Here is a 17,646-nt window from a genome sequence, read left to right as displayed (position 1 = left end):
CTCACTCACTCACTCACTCACACACACACTCACTCACACACACACACACACACACACAGACACTCACACACAGACACTCACACACACACTCACACACTCACACACTCACACTCTCACACCTCCATGCCGAGGCGGATGTCCTCCAGCAGGCCGTCCACCACATGAATGCCCACATCCTCCTGATACGCCACCAGTCCTGCCAGCAGGTTGGCCACGCAGTGGATGCTGTTGTACTTGACGTTCCAGATGTTGATCATGCAGCAGATCAGGTAACTCTTCTCATCAGCATCATGCCAGGGCAGCTTCCTCAGCTGCCTCAACACCTACAGACACATGAGTATGAAGCTCATCGCAGCAGCTTCTTAACATGTCCAGGCCTATTTATATCAAGAATGACATGCAAAAGCTAAATACAATGTTTTTTGTGTCTTTGTCCATTGGGAACAGCCAAAAATAAATATAATACAAAGGTTAATTAATTAAATTAAATTAAATGATTTACATATATTTCATAATATTTGTTTTTATAATATTCTTTATACTGTTATTTTATATAATTTTTCATTGTATTTACACTTTTATTATATACACACACACACACTATTATTAAGTAATAGATATTTTAATAATAATAATATATAATAATAAAATACATATTTCAATAAATTTTAATATTTAAGCTTTTTGATGTATGTTCTAATATATATGTATTTATACTTTTATTACATATACATATAAAACACGCAAACACAATATTATTAAACAACAGATGCTTTTGTAATAATATATAATAAAATGTGTATTTTTTTATATATATTTACGTTTTTAATGTATTTGTAAGTATTTACAATAATTTTTTCATAATATATTAAGTTATTGCAGTATTTTTATAATATTATTTTATATATTGTAATATAATTTAAATTACTTATATGTAATAATTAAAGTTATCTATACGTAAAATGTTTATGAAATATAGACTAGTAATATGATTTTAATATATATATATATATATATATATATATATTAAAACCATAATACTAGTATATAATACAAATTTTAATATATAGTATTTTTATATATTTTTCATATAATTGTATATTTATTGACAGCTTCAGTGATTATTAAGCTTGCTTTGTGTATATAACTCATTCACAATTTTAGTATTTTTAAGTTTTATTTTCATTCAAAATTTTAAGTTTTATTTTCACGCTGCTAATAGGACCAAAACCACATACACACTGCAAAATGTCAGCAGTGACAAAACTGACGCAAAATTAAAATCACACTGTCTAATATTCACTCTTCTTTTGGCCCAAATGATAATAAATGCATGATGTGGGCCACAAAATAAATGCGGTACCGCTGCGTCCCCCGCATGCATGACGCACCTTCTCAGTGGTGACCTTGGACAGGTCTTTGTAGAGGAGTTTGCGGATGTACTCCTGCAGCGGCTGCCTCTTCCTGCGCACCGTCTTCTCCATCGGCGGCGGGTTGCAGTAGTAATAGGCGTTCTCCACCATCGTCACGTAACGCACATCCAGATGCTGAGCCTGCTTCTTACGCATCATTTGCTCCTGTGAACACACACATGATCAACAGCATGAAGACGGCGGCTGCAGGTTTGCATGCTTGTGTGTCTGTTTGTGTGAAGACGGACCAGTAAGACGCTCGTGCACAGGTGAGATTCCGGTGAGCGGAAGAGAAAGCGTCCACACGTCTCCAGCAGTGTGCAGGCCATCTCAATATGATGGTGAGAGAAATCAGACAGCAGCATCTGCACAAACACACACAGCGTTAGAGATGCTGAAATATCATCATGACCCCAATACAAAGATTCAGCAGTCAATGCTATCATCATCAACATCATCATCATCATCATCATCATCACTCCACAGCACTACTGTTACTGCATTTAATATTTTTTAAAGCTTTCCATTGATGTATGGTTTGTTAGGATAGGACAATATTTGGCCGAGATACAACTATTTGAAAATCTGGAATCTGAGGGTGCAAAAAAATCTAAATATTGAGAAAATCATCTTTAAAGTTGTCCAAATGAAGTTCTTAGCAATGCATAGTACTAACTATCATTACATTTTTTTTTTTTTTTTAGTATGGACTTCATAGTGAAGCACTACTGCAGACATCCCTAGTTAGTACACACTGTAGGTGTCATCAGACCATTACCTTGAGGCAGTGCAGTGCGTCCGTTTTGGAAAACATCTTGAACTTGGCCAACTCCCCGATGAACCTCACGGTCTTATTCTTGGTCTCAATGTTGATTTGGTCCTTCTTTCTGATCTGTAAGAAATACACACACACACTCGTTCATGTGTTACTTTTGTGTAAATGCTTCCAAATTCTAGTGACCTGCTTACCCAGTCAGCATTTTAGGGCATCCTGATTCTAAAATAGCTCGTTTTGGCACTAAAATACCTCGTTTGATCCTGTTTAGCTAATGAGAAACACACTCACGTGAAATCTGAAATCTCCTTTGAGCATTGAGCTGAGGTCTTCTGCCACGTCAGACATACACGGGTGCAGAGTGGCCACCAGACGAGCGTAGAACGGCAACAGATCCAGCCTGACACACAGAAATATAAAATCATTAATGCACAGCCACACTTCAAATCTGAATGAACACTTGATAAGATCACATGACGGCAGCGCCATCTAGTGTTCACATCTACAGATGCTACGAATGCACACGCACCTCTGTCTGGGCACCGTGAAAAGAGCTCGAACCAACTTCCTGCGGTTGGACTTGGTGTTCATGTTCATGCAGAAATCCATTGCAGCCTGAAAACACACAGGAAAACGTTTGAACACAAAACAGACACGAGAATAACAACCCAGCAGCCCTGTACGATCAAGTGAATGAAAAGAATGACCAATCACAGACATATGTGACCCTGGAGCACAAAACCAGTCATAAGGGTCAATTTTTTCGAAATTGAGATTTGTGCATCATCTGAAAGCTGAATAAATAAGCTTATATATTTGGCAATATTTGGCCAAGATACAACTATTTGAAAATCTGGAATCTGAGGGTGCAAAAAAATCAAAATATTGAGAAAATCATCTTTAAAGTTGTCCAAATGAAGTTCTTAGCAATGCATATTACTAATCAAAAATTAAGTTTTAATATATTTACGGTAGGAGATTTACAAAATATCTTCATGGAACATGATCTTTACTTAATATCCTAATGATTTTTGGCATAAAAAAAAATCAATCATTTTGACCCATACAATGTATTTTTGGCTATTGCTACAAATATACCCCAGCGACTTAAGACTGCTTTTGTGCTCCAGGGTCACAAATGCTAGCGGGAAATGCTGGTATCGTCACATTTTTAAAATTTCAGTACCGACGTCGTTACTTTTGACAACGCTAGTGTTAATTTCGTTAACGAAAACTATGACGAAAAATGTTCATGGAACATGATCTTTACTTAATATCCTAATGATTTTTGGCATAAAAGAAAAATCTATAATTTTGACCCATACAATGTATTGTTGGCTATTGCTACAAATATCCCCCAGCGACTTAACACTGCTTTTGTGCTCCAGGGTCACATATTTATTTTTATTTCAGTTTTAGTCCTAGTAATTTTGGTACTTCATCTTATTTATTTTATATATCAGTTAGTTCCAGTGTAATTTTAGCATCATTGATATACTATTATATTTTTATTACTATTTTCAAGATATTTTCTGTTATCATTCTAATTTTAAAGTTTTAGTAATTTCTATTATTTTTTTTTAAACATGTCTATATAGTTTTTATTAATTTTTATTTCAGTTTTAGTTTGCTATTTTAGTACTTCAAGTAACACGTATTTATTTTTTTTACCAGTTAGTTCCAATGTAATTTTAGTATCATTTAGATTATATTTTTATTAATATTTTGAATATATTTTTATTGTTATTAGTAATAGTTTTATTAATTGTTTGTGTTTTGTCATTTTTATTATTATATTTTAAACATGTCTATATAGCTTTTATGTCTATATGATTTTTCAAGTATGTCAAGTTAAACTAAATGAAAATGAGAAATGTTGCCTCAGCAACTAGCTGAAATAAAGTAAGTTATATTTTATTTTATTTTCAAGTAACAAATGTTTTTCTTATTGCTTTAGTTTTCATTGTAGTTATAGTTAACAATAAAACGCCTGGTTGGTTTCTTTAGTTTTCAGTTAGTTAACTTCATTAACATTTCTAATTTTGTTTTAAAATTAAGTTTTTCAAATGTTCGTCAACGAGGTTTTTTCCCCTGACGAAAACGAGACGATAATAAAGCCATTAAACGATAACTGAGACTAAATGAACATGCAATATCATTGATGAAAAAAGACGAGACTAGAATGTAGTTAAATGAACAAAAAACTTTACCAAAACCTTTTTATTTTTGCACTTTTTAACATTTCAGACTATTGTTTGCTGTTTGTAACGTTACTTACGCAACCTCTATGCGCACGATAAGTCTTTTTGCCATTGTTTTAAAAGAGAAACATTAATGCAATTAGGTATTATTGGAATTACTATTAGGAATTTCTCTGTTATAATATTTGAGAGTAGGTTTTTGTGACGCAGGTTTTCATAATGTAGACAGTGCGAGTGTATATCTGAAGTCTTTGGTGTTTATTTAGCCTCTAATTGATATCCTGTTATAAATCTGTACACTAACGTTAGAAGAGGTGAAATAAACCATGCATACGAGTCGATATTCTATTGATTTGTGCTTATTGGTGCTTAACTTCTGATGAAATGTAAACATTTATTTCCCAAGTAACAACAATCACTGCAATTAAAATTTAGCAAAATAATATATTTTTTTCATAATTTTTCATACAGTAAGACGAAAATATGACTAAAACTAGACTAAAATTCTCAGACATATACCCCCGGTTTCACAGACAAGGCTTAAGCCTAGTCCTAGACTAAAATGTAAGTCTGAGCCGTTTCAACTGTTCAAACTTGCACTGACTGATCTTAAAACATGTCAGTGTCTTTGTTTTGTCTTAAGATGCACACCAGTAATGCTTTTTTCTAAGGCATGTTTATAAAAATTACTTAAATGTCCTAATTGAACTATGGACTAATTCTGGCTTAGGCTAAGCCCTGTCTATGAAACCGGGTCTTAGTCGACTAAAACTTGACTAAAACTAAAACAGGACAAGTTGACTAAATATGATAAAAACTAAAAGTCACATTTGACACAGGACTAAGACTAAATTAAAAATAGCTGACAAAATGAACACTAGACAACACTAACATTGAGCGGTTTTATTTGCTTAAGTATGTTTGTGTGTTTGAACTCTTGACCTTGTCAATCAGGTCTCTGTTGATGCAGTTTGGGAGCTGCTGGATGAAAGCGTCCACGATGAGTTTGAGATGAAAGCCGGTGCTGGCCTCCTCATCCTCCTGCTCTGTACACACACACACACACACACACACACACACACGAAAACGAACGACATGACAATTCAAACACTGACTTATGATAATGAGTTTGCACATATAAATAATTACTGTCACTGGGGGGAAAAAAGCTAAATACAGATAAAGTCGGGCTGCTGGAAAGATCCTGCACTTGCCCTTCACTGAGGTTGTGATCAGTGTGTTTTACTCAGAAAGCATGTTTACCTTGCTCATCCAGTAACTTTTTGGCCAGTTCTTCATTTTCGGCCTCCTCGGCTACGTCCAGATCTATCGGCTCATCAGTGATGTCCAGCGCTTCGACTGTGCAGATTTTTTTGTTTTTTAAATAAAAAGTCCCAAAATGTACACAACATTAAAAAAATCTATCACATAATGCAAATAAGTTGTCACAGAATAAGAACATGTGAATAACTCAATTTTGACAATGTCAGATAGAACCTTATAATTCCAAGGGGACGATATGTGAACTAATAAAAATGATGAAAACACCCAACAAAATAATAGCAATTTTTGCTAAAATGAAAATAAAAACAGAAAATATAAAAATAAAAACATTATAAATATTAATACAAATTTATAATATAAAACTAATAAAAATGTCAAAAACAAACAATGAAATTACTAAAACTTTAACTAAAATTAAAATGGAAAAATAAAAACTAATTTAAAATATGAATGAAAACTAATCATATAAAACCAATAAACAACAAAATTACTAAAACTTTATCTAAATGTAAGGTGGAAAACGTATGAATAAAAACTGATTTAAAATATGAATAAAAACTAGAATACATATCCAAATGATATTAAAACAACACTGCTACTAAAATTGCTAAAACTGAAAAAAATAAATAAACGCTAAATAGATAAAAAAAAGACTAAAACTAAAACTACTAAAGAGGAAAATACACAAAAAAAAGCTAATTCTAAATATTAATAAATGAAGAGTTCGTTTGCAAAAACCGATAAACGACACTTTAAAAAAAAAAAGCTGATTACCGTGCATTATTCTCTGCATATAGCGCGATCTGAACCCTAAACACGTTTTGTCAAAAAAGCCGGTTTTGTCCACTTTCAAGGCATCGCGAGTTCACGTTTTACTGCAGAAGCCGACAAGCGCCTTGTTGTTTTTGAGCAGAAGCCGATGAGTGCATTTCAGCGAATCAGCGCGCTGTATTCAGGTCAGGTGACAAGGCTACTTTCACTCTGAAAAGACGTGCTAGCTGAGAGGAGTTTCGTCAAAGCTGACTAAAAGTGATTGAGGATCATTTCGACGAACTTGATGAACCTGTGATATCTTCTTCAGGCTGAAAAGGAAAATAAAAGCTGAAAGGTTTTCACGGAAGCTTGCAAAAGCAGCGCATTACAATGTTGAGGGAAAAGCTCGGTGTATTGCGTGTAATCACATCCATACAGTTTATGATCACAACAACAACAACAACGTTTGTCAGGCGTCTACATTATCATCTGAGGAGATTACAAAGATTAAACCAGTGTTTTTTAAACTCTAAAACTTGAAATGTGGAGTTATCTGCTTTTGCTATAAAACAAACTTTTAATATGTAAAAAAAAAAAAACATACTTTCAATGAACTTTCATTTTGTAAATTACCTGTATTTGTTTAAGTTATTATTACTTAATCAAAACAACTCAACTGCAGTTAGATTGATATTACTTGGAATGCGCAATAAAAAAAGTTATCGGAGTTATCGGTTTTTGCAAATGAACTCTTCAAATACTATAATCGTATATAAATACTAGTAAAATAACACAGGATGCTTCTAAACCATTCAGTACCTTTGCTGGTCTGGCTGCTCTTCTCGTTGTCCTTGAAGAGGATAGCAGGAACAAACGCCTTCAGATCCACCTTGTTCTCGTAGAAGTTACGCGCGTCCTCGTCCTCCCAGATGCCTCCTTCCAGATCGTACTCTCCCGGTTTCCCCGGCGTAAAGATATCGATGCCCGGACCGTGTTCTGCCACACAAATCAACAACAAATCACGCGCATGCCGAGACAAGATCTCACACAGATGAAGCCGTGCCAGCGGTCGCACCTTCCTGGATGGATTTGTCCAGAGGAAGTTCAGGCATGTTCTCGTCCAGCAGATCAGCCAGCGTTTGCGTGTTCGCCAGCAGCTTCTGATAGGAGGTGGCGAACTCCTCATACTGCTTATGTCTGTCCTCGCTGAGCTCTCCTTTAGACTGCAGGATACGCCTGCAGAGAGACACAAAACATTATTATCACCATTCAAATGCAGAAGCACGTCTCAGAGCAACACACAGCACTGTTTCTGAATCTGCATTTTTGAACGGGTTGAGTGAATAATTCAATGACTTTCTGAAGGGATCAGCTGTACTGAAAGAAAGATTGAGTTAATGATTCAATGACTCTCATTAAAGGGATAGTTCACCCAAAACTGAAAATTCTGTCATTAATTACTCACCCTTTTCTACCCCTTTAACATCTTTAACACCACCTCCTGGTGGTTTTAGTTTCATATTTAAAGTAACATTACATTGCAATATTTAAAATGTTATTTTTAAAATAGTAATTTCATAACATTATTTATGCAACTGTAATTTAAGTAAATGCAGTTATGCCAATTCTGAGCTTCATTTATTATTTCATTTATTTTATTATAGTTTTTATTAGTATTTTTAAATAGATTTATTTTCATATTTTCTGTTTTGATTTTCATTTTAGTTAAGTTTTAGTCTTTTGGTTGGGTGTTTTCATAATTTTTATGTTTTATTTTATTATAGTTTATTCATATTTTGAATTAGCTTTTATTTTTCATATTTTCTGTTTTCATTTCCATTTTAAAGTTTTCGTCATTTTTATTAGTTTCATTTTATTACAGGTTTTATTCATATTTTTTTATTTTTATTTTACCTACAGTTTTAGTATTTTTGTTGGGTGTTTTTGTAGTTTTATTATAGTTTTTATTTATATTTGGAAATTTCATATTTTCTGTTTTCATTTCCATTTTAAAGTTTTAAGTCATTTTTATTAGTTTAATTTTATTATAGTTTTTATTAATATTTGAAGCAGTTTTTATTTTCTATTTTAATTTTAGTAAAAGGTTTACTAATTTTCTAGGGTGTTTTTGTCATTTTTATATAACATGTCTACATTTTTATTTTTTATTTCAGTTTTAGTTATTTTCGTATATAAACAAAAAAATTTGAAATGTTGCCTTGGCAACTAGCTGAAATAAGTTTTTTTTTTTTTTATTACTTTTTTTATATTTGACAGTCAGATTGTGTCATATTATTCTAAATGAATTAATTGATTAAATGCATGAATTAGACATAAAAGATGATGCATACATGCTTAGAGACTCACATTAAACACTATGAAAGATGCAGAACAAAAACCTCCAGAAATTTTGATCTCTAGAAAGTAATTTCAGTATATCGGAATTGAAATTTTGTGGCATCAATAATTGAATCATGAGATTCCAAACGATTCCCAATGGACCCCCTTTACAGACCGTTATGATGCATTTCCACAGTTATTAACATTATTAACATTGTGTAAATGGAAGATTTTTGCTAAATGTGAAAAGGGTCCATATACGAACTGACCTGTTCTGCCTCTCAATGATCTGCAGCTCTCGGTGGTCTTTCTTCAGGTGTTTAGTGAGAGAGGTGAAATATTCTCTCAGCAGGTTCTGGAACGGCTGCTGTTTCTCCGCATTAATGATCTGACTGGGAGGGAAGGATGAGCTGAACTTCTCCACCGCGTTCTTGACCTTCCGTGGCACCAGCCCGGCAATATCGTCTCCGCAGTGCTTGCAGAAGCTGATGATGACGGAAACGTGAGTGTGCGTCTCTCGGTCGGCACCGATGATGTTCTTCAGCTGCTCGTAGATGAGCGACAGCCCTTCTTTATCCGTGAACAGACCCACGATGGTGAGCTCGGCGATGAAGCGCAGGTCGGTTCGTAGTTTGCTCACGTTGGGCGACTTCTTCTCCTTCCTGGCCTCGAAGTGTCTCTTCCAGGCGGCAAGGAGATGCGGTGCGAAATCAGTGTAGCGCTGGTGGAAGAGGGAGCAGAGATGCACGGCGCAGCCCACGTCCGAGATCTTCAGCTTGGCCTCCACCATGGAGCTCACGGCTTCGCCGATGTACTTGCTGAGGTTGAGCGAGTCGAAGTCCTGCGACAGCGAGCCGCGCTGCTGCTCCGTGAGCGTGCGGAGCTTCTTGACGAACGCCGTGTTCTTCTTCAGGCTGGAGTCCAGGCGGCTGAAGAAGGCCTCCTTGGGACGCGTCTCCGGCGCGTGCTGGTTCTTCACGCGCAGCTCCTTTCTGCCGTGGTGTCGCTCCCACGCCTCCTGCTGGAGCTGTTCCGCCTCCTCTTTCTCCCTGATGAGACACGAAGAACAAACTGTGATTACAAAGCATCAGTGTTATTTCAGTACCAATGATCACTAGTGGTCGACCGATATTGTTTTTTTGACAGCCGATGCCGATATCTTGGAAAGCAGGGTGGCCGATATAAAGCCGATATCATTTTATTTAACATTTAAGAAATTTGAAAATTGATTAAAAAAAGTTTGCGTGCATTGGGAATCATATTTTTTCAAATAAAGCCAAGGTAACACTCGTTTTACATACAGCACACAGAGAAAATGACATGAATATGGCATAATTTGAAAATCACGAGTTTAAAGTTTGTCGATCACACGTCTCAATGAAGCTGAACTCTCCTCCTGTCCGCATTCAATTCTCACGGACCGACCGTCACGCAGAGAACACGCGATCATGCAGGATACACATGCACACTTCATAAGATCTCACAGCTGGATTCGTTTGCAAGGTTTTTGAAATTAGATGCTCATTAGTCATTCAAAGATTTGTTTAAATTACATAAATGCGTATTTGCTGAATGCTGAAGGCAAACGAGAAAGTATTATAATGTTTGCCTTTCTATTACTAACAATATATAAGCAATCGTTATAATACTTTTTTGTATACATTTTAATTCCTTTGTTTAACAGTTCTATCTGATTATTAGATAGACAGAACTGTTAACGACGATGGCGAACAAGAGGGAGAATGTGAGCACTGTGTGTTCAGGCGCTGCCCTTCTCAGCGCCGTCAAAATAAAAGTCCCGCCACGAACGCATCGGCCAAACAGAAAAACGTATCGGCCGATGCCGATATTTGCAAAAATGCCAAATATCGGCCGATATATCGGCCTTGCCGATATATCGGTCGACCACTAATGATACTATTATATCTTTTATTAATAATATAAATTAGTTTTATTTTTTCTGCTTTTATTTTAATTTTTGTTAAAGTTTTAAAATTATGTTTTTGTCATTTTTATCAGTTTTTGCTTTATCAACATGTCTATTTAGTTTTAATATTTTTCTATTTCACATTTTAGTTTTTGTTATTTTAGTACATCACGGAAAATGTAATATTTTTTTCTTTGGAACTAGATGAATTTAAAGTTTTTAAATATTTTATTTAATTTCATTTCAATTAATATAAATTTTATTTATTGTTTTTTATGGCTTTGGTTTTAGTTAACTATAATAACACTGCAAAGCAAAACCGCACATTTTGATGAAATTAGTTTTATTTGTATATTTTCTGTTTTATTGTAATTTTGTTAAAATGTTAGTATTTTTTTGCTTTTGTCATTTTTATTAGTTTTTTTTAATATGCCTATATAGCATTTATTACTTTTTATTTCAGTTTTAGGTTTAGTTATTTTACTACATCAAGTTAAATTAAATGAAAATGAGAAATGAAACGATGGATTAATTTTTTTATTTTATTTCAGTTAAAGTATTGGTTATTTAGTATTAGTATTAGTTATTAGTTAGTTATTTTAAATAAAAAAAATGTAATGGTTTTAAAAAATGTAAATAAAAAATACTAAAATATATAAATATAACAAAAATAAAATATAATCAGAATGTTTCATTGGAAAAATTGGTTTCTTGTTGCAACAATCAAGGTTTTGTGTAATTTTCATAGTTTGTATTTCATATTTTTATGTTGGTAAATATGTGAATATAATTTTAAATAAATATGACCTTTAAATACATATCAATGTTCCTTTTGTGTTCCTTTAGTAAAAAGCAAAAATAAATGTACTTTGAAACAATAGCTGCTTTGTCTTTCTTATTGGGGGTTAAAAAAAAAGCTATGATATATATCAAAACAAAAATATAGAGAAATTTGTGCTATATTGCCCAGCCTTCTTACTTGAGCTGTGCAGCCTCTTCCTCTTTCTGTCGTTTGGCTTCCTCCTCCAGAAGCTTCTTCTCCTGTTCCTCCTGCTGTCTCTTCTCCTCCTTCTCTTTCTTCTTCTGCTCCTCCTCTGCCCTCTGCTTCTCCTCTTCTTTCTTCTTCCTCTCCTTCTCCTCCTTCTTCCTCTTGTCCTCCTCAGCCCGTCTCTTCTTATCTTCCGCCGTCTTGCCTCCGTCCTTCTTCGCGCTCATCTTGGTCTCGTCTTTGCTCTTGTCGCGGGACGCGGCGGCCTGTCTGTCTGCGTCTCTGTCCTTGTTGCTGAAGGAGCCCGTCTCTCTCTCCTCCATGTTGACGGACTTCTTACGTTCAGCAGGCATACTGCTACTGCAAAACATTACAGAACAATAATAGTACAAATTAAACCGTATCTGATAATAATTGCAAACATAGAAAGTCAAGGGATGTGTTTGGCATGCAGCACTGTATAATGTTTTTTTAAACTATTTTGCATTTTTAATCAAAATTTGATTTGAAAAATATAATGTATACGACAATATTTTACATTTTGCATATGGCACACGGTTTAAAAAATGATTTAGCATGGATTAAAAAATTATTTGTATTGAAACATATTACACTGTATATAGCATACTGTTTTTTCAAATATTTTGCATTTTTAAACAAAATTTCGCATTATAAATTATTATACTTTATATGGCATTTTTTGTTTAATATTGCACTTTTAATTCAATGATGAGTTTTTTTTAATTGCTTTTTTAAATCAAATTTTACACATGGCATCTAATTTTTTTTTTTTAATTGCACTGAAAAATGATACTGTATGCAGCATACTTTATTATTATTATTTTGCACATGGCTTTGTTTTAAAAAATATTTTGCACTTTTAAAATTTTCTTTAAAAAAACATTGTAATGCATACAACGTACTGTCTCTTAAAATTTTTTGATCTTTTGTTAAGCACTTTTTTAAGCAATATTTTGCATGGAAAAATATTATACTGTATACAATTTGTTTTAATATTTTGCACTTGTAATCAAATTTTGCATATGGCATGCTGTTTAAAAAATATTTTGCATTTTTAACAAATTTTGCATTGAAAAACGGTGCACTGCATACAGCATACGTTTTTTTATTTTGCACTTTTAATCAAATTCTGCACTGAAAAATAGTATACTGTACATGTAAGAGCATACTGTTTATATATATATATATATATATATATATATATATATATATATAGCAGTCAAATTTTAATCAAATGTTGCATTGCATTGAACAATGTGTACCAATGAATACTGTACCAATATTTATACTGTATACAGTGTACTTTTTAATAAGTTTTGCACTTTTACACTTTAATTTTGCATTGAAAGCTATTATTAGATCAAATTCATTAAGAGTTATTATATAATGCCAGTCACAGGATAATCTGTCCTGCTACTACTGCATCCCAGTCTGCTCTGGTTGTATATTGCACATTTTGGCCAAGCAGTGTTTATTTGATTTGTTTATTTCATACACACAGAACATCTACATATAATGCAGAATAGGGGTGTGCGATATTAGTGGCAACACTTTAAAATAAGAGTCCATTTGTAGCATTAAGATTAATGAAAGCTGTTTAAGTATTGTTCCTTGTTAGAGGTTGTTAATTTCAACATTTACTATTACTATTATTATTATTTTTACTACTACTAGTAGTATGGTTCAGTACTGTTTTTGTTAATAAAGCACTATTTTAGTTTTTGTTCAGTATCAATTTTAAAACAATTGGTTAATTAATCGGTATCGGCCAGTGTGGTCCAACCTAGCTATCGGTATCGGCAAAATCCACTATCGGTCAACCTCTATTCTAAATGCATTTTAATAGACTGAATCATGCAGTGAAAGAGCATACTCTAAATGCACACGCACTAGTCTAGACTTCACGTAATGTATGTGTGCGCTCTGTAGGGATGTTTTGAATGGTTTTTGCAAAATACTCGATAATGTCAAATCGCACATCGTTAAAACAACAATTACGATATTATCGCAGACGATACTGACGTAGTCCAGGTCAGGTGGTCTCAGCACCTGCCACGCCTCCTCAAACACACCTGTCAATCACGCTCAGGTGATCAGCTGCCTCAGGTGTGTTTGATTAATTAGTAAATCATTAACACTAGACTTTGCAGGAAGGCGGAACTGAACGTGTCTGGCCGACCTGCAGGAATACAGCTGATCAGATACACCTGTGGGCTCAAATTCTGCCACATTCCGGGTCAAAACACTTTCACACACATATCAACTTTGTATGCCGTTACATGACCTAACAAAGTCTCTCAATTACCAAAAGACTAATGAACAAGCAAATCGACCACATTAAAACAATCACCAACAGCTGTATTAACAAAAGACGACTAAATCAACCAGATAAACATCGTCTGTCACTCAATATAATTTCACTTTATAATAAACAGCTCATACATAACAGAAATCCGATCTTTTAATGAAGCGATTTCATGTTTTAACTGAATGTTTATGAATTAGCATTAGCCGTTAGCTGTTTGAGGCCGCTCATGTCAAATATCAACACGATTATGCCGCAAACAGACTGAAATGACAGAAACAAAGAGATTTTCTGTCAGTCATGTGAATACAGTTGTGTTTTGAAGTAAATGTCAGTCTTACCTCATGTGCTTCAGTTAATATAAGTTTAGTCAGTAAACGACGGCGCTTGATAGTTTTCAATATTAGGACCCCTGAAGATGGCGTCCCCAAAGGTGCCTGATCAAAAACTATTATTCACCTAAAAAATACGCGAGGATTAAAAAAAAAGATAAAATTGCAAACCCAGATAAATACATATGACACGTACATACACCCAACCCTAAATGAAGTACATATCACACATCCAATGTTTAGCTTAAACCCATTTAATTAAAAGTTAATGTTATATGTTAATTTCATGTTACTGTAACTCTTCAGACTGTGAAAACGTTCAGAATCTTTTATTGTCATTTTTTTATTTCGTTTAATCTATCTATCTATCTATCTATCATGTTTCACCTGAACGATATACGTTTGTTATACTTATTTTGCAGAAATTTCCCTTAGCGTTACAAATAACAAATTGTTTATTTAAAAAAAAAAACATACACTTGTACATAATCATTATTCAAACAACTACTTATTAAGGTCATTTTTACAATAGAAAGTATCATAAACCTGAGAAACATCTGATATGAAAAACGAAAAATTTTAATAGTGACATTAAGCTTACAATCACTCTCTCACTCACACTCACTCTCTCACTCACACTCACTCACTCACTCACACACTCACACACTCATACACTCACACACACACACTCACACTCTCTCACTCACACACTCACACACTCACACACTCTCAGACACACTCACACACACTCTCTCACTCTCACTCTCACACTCACTCTCACACTCACTCTCACTCTCACACTCACACTCACACTCACACTCACTCCCACTCACTCACACTCACTCACTCTCACTCACTCACTCACTCATACTCACACACACACACACACACACACATACACACAGTTTCCAATATTTTAATGCCACAAAACTGATCTGTAGCTGTAATAATATCGTGAAGCATGACAAACTCATTTGGAGGGATTCCTGAGCCTGGCTCCACTGGGTTTTGATCATTTGTTCATCATCATCATCTTCACTGTCTCATAAGTGAGTCTTAACGCTTTTGCTCTGGTGGCAGATGCTGAAATATTGCCTGAGGTGTTTAATAAAACACAGGTGAAATGAAACCTCCAGTCCTTTATTGTCTCATGTAGGGGGGCTTGTTTAATGCAGCAATGAAGCTGTGAAGTTTTAACTTTAATATCAGTCACATTCTCAGCAATGATTTCTCTTTAACACAGATCTCAGCCGAGCGGACAGCAGGGTTTGATGTGCCACTGGGAATATTTCCAGGTGAAAATGTCAGGGAGACAAGGTCAAGGACGTGATAATGATTATATTAGGAGCTCATTCTGTAGTATAATGTGCCATCAACTGCACCAACAACACGTTTATGCAAAGAATGTGATCTGTCTTTGTGAAGGTGAACTTATGCAAACACAGATGCATGTCATATTCATCTGACCGCACTATAATTAGAGAAGTCCAGTTCAGTCAGTGCTTCTCAACCAGTTCTGCTTCAGGAACCAGATTTTACACTTCAAAATAAAGGTTGTTTTCACAGCGATTCCATAGAAGAACCCGTTTTGGTTCCCTAAAGAACCTTTTAGTAATCAGTTCTAATGAAAAGGTTCATTTGAATAATCTAAAGAACCTTTTCCACTGTAAAAAAAATCTTTATTTTTAAGTGTTGCTGCAAGTTTGGGTTGTATTTTCTATTACTTTGTGCTTTTGTTCACCTTTTTTGAGAATGAGGTGTTTTATTTTTTATTAAAAAATTTTATTTGTGTTTTTAACTAAAATGAAAATACTATAATAGGGTTACAAAATAAAGAAGCTGCTATCTAAACTATCTAAAAATCTGTTTATTTTATAGATTTTTTTCTCTCGTTCAAATATGATATTTATATTCACTTATTTTCAAATTATTTCTAATTTTGTAAGTATTATGTAAAATAAATATACGTTTTGTTTGTATTATTTTACTATTAGAATTTGTATTTGTTTTTTAACACCTTATTTGTGAAAAATACTATAACAGAATTTCAGAATTAAGAAGCTGCTCTCAAAACTATAAATCTGTTTATTTTACAGATTCATTATTTTATTAAGTTCAACTATTATATTTATTTTCAAATGATTTATTTCTTATTTTACAAATATTATGTAAAACATATATAAATTGCATTGCAATTATTGACATTGTCTAATTTGACTAGCTCTACCTGATTACATACTTAGCTGCATTTTATTATTTGCATTTAGCACTGTTTTTCCTCTGATATCTGCGATCAGAACCCCAGCTAACAAAAATATGTTTCGCTAGCGTTCCAGATTAGTTATAAAAACATGATCTCATATTCTCTCAACATCCAGTTTTTTTTAAATGTTTAAAAAACATTTTTTCTTGGTTATGTGAACATTAGAGAAAAGATTAAGCGAACGTTCTATTTTTATCATTCTGCAAACATTCTGATAATGTTACTTTTGATTGTTCTCTGAAACAGCTGAAACTAGTATGATGTAAAAAAAAAAAAAAAAAGTAAACTAAAATGTTTCAGAAAAACGTGCATAAGCAATGAATATATAATGTGCTAATGTTTTGATGATCTTATTAAAGACCAGATCACTTTGAATAAATGCTCTATTAATGCTGCTGGAAGAAAGTTTGTTCATAACTTTGAGAGAAGCTTGCCAGAACGTTCCCTGTTAGCTGGGACAGTCCTGCAGCCCCTGGCTGAGAAGCACTGCAGTAGACTCATACTCTTGAGACATGAGACGCTTCTCTCAGAGTCAGGCATTTGTAGCTTTACTCGACTCCGGCCGCAGGTCTCCTTTGATGGCTTTATAGAGTCGTAGGAGTGCATTCACCCACAGCTCTCTCTGGTGGCCGGGGCTGGTATGTTGGAGCTGTTGAGCAGTAAACACCATCGTGAGGACGGTGCGCTCAAAGTCGTCCATCCGCAGCGATCCGCGGCGCAGCTCCATCTGAGCACTGAGCCGCTGGATCTCCGAGAGGCTTCTGGGAAGCACGTCCTCACACAGCACCTCCAGAAGCTCTAGCTTCCGCATGGACGCCAGCTCCTGATCGGATATGTGGAGCATCCCGTTCACCGCGTCCATGTACCCTCCCGACCACAACACCTGTGAAACAAATAACAAGAGATTCACCTCATTTGTTTGATCTCATATTGTTTATCAAAGCAGCTTAAATGCGTTCTGGCAAAGTTCTCTCAAAGTCATGCACATTCTTCCAGTTACATTAAAGGTGGGGTAAGCGATTTTTCAAAAACGCTTTAGAAAACT

The 17,646-nt window shown here is 34.4% G+C and overlaps 2 protein-coding genes across 2 annotated transcripts in view; both read right to left on the bottom strand.

Annotated features, from left to right (window-relative positions):
- upf2 (UPF2 regulator of nonsense mediated mRNA decay) overlaps positions 1-14,462 on the bottom strand; it is a 25,339-nt gene extending 10,877 nt beyond the window's left edge. The window contains exons 1-13 of the mRNA XM_016452138.1: positions 14,348-14,462; positions 11,672-12,040; positions 9,035-9,814; positions 7,501-7,661; positions 7,245-7,421; positions 5,652-5,747; positions 5,331-5,434; positions 2,717-2,802; positions 2,479-2,587; positions 2,191-2,304; positions 1,661-1,777; positions 1,392-1,577; positions 120-323 (exon numbers count right to left, since the gene is read on the bottom strand). Coding sequence (XP_016307624.1) covers positions 120-323; positions 1,392-1,577; positions 1,661-1,777; positions 2,191-2,304; positions 2,479-2,587; positions 2,717-2,802; positions 5,331-5,434; positions 5,652-5,747; positions 7,245-7,421; positions 7,501-7,661; positions 9,035-9,814; positions 11,672-12,040; positions 14,348-14,352 — 2,508 coding nt within the window. The 5' untranslated portion in view covers positions 14,353-14,462. The remainder of the gene's footprint in view (positions 1-119; positions 324-1,391; positions 1,578-1,660; positions 1,778-2,190; positions 2,305-2,478; positions 2,588-2,716; positions 2,803-5,330; positions 5,435-5,651; positions 5,748-7,244; positions 7,422-7,500; positions 7,662-9,034; positions 9,815-11,671; positions 12,041-14,347) is intronic.
- A 2,478-nt stretch (positions 14,463-16,940) lies between these two features.
- The window catches only part of LOC107662207 (protein FAM180A-like), an 8,347-nt gene continuing 7,641 nt past the window's right edge, over positions 16,941-17,646 (bottom strand). The window contains exon 3 of the mRNA XM_016452137.1: positions 16,941-17,484. Coding sequence (XP_016307623.1) covers positions 17,134-17,484 — 351 coding nt within the window. The 3' untranslated portion in view covers positions 16,941-17,133. The remainder of the gene's footprint in view (positions 17,485-17,646) is intronic.

This window comes from Sinocyclocheilus anshuiensis, unplaced genomic scaffold, assembly GCF_001515605.1.
Source record: "Sinocyclocheilus anshuiensis isolate Anshui unplaced genomic scaffold, SAMN03320099.WGS_v1.1 scaffold1543, whole genome shotgun sequence".
Taxonomy (NCBI): domain Eukaryota; kingdom Metazoa; phylum Chordata; class Actinopteri; order Cypriniformes; family Cyprinidae; genus Sinocyclocheilus; species Sinocyclocheilus anshuiensis.
Note: the sequence above shows the minus strand (reverse complement) of the source record. Positions and strands in the feature narration are given on the sequence as shown.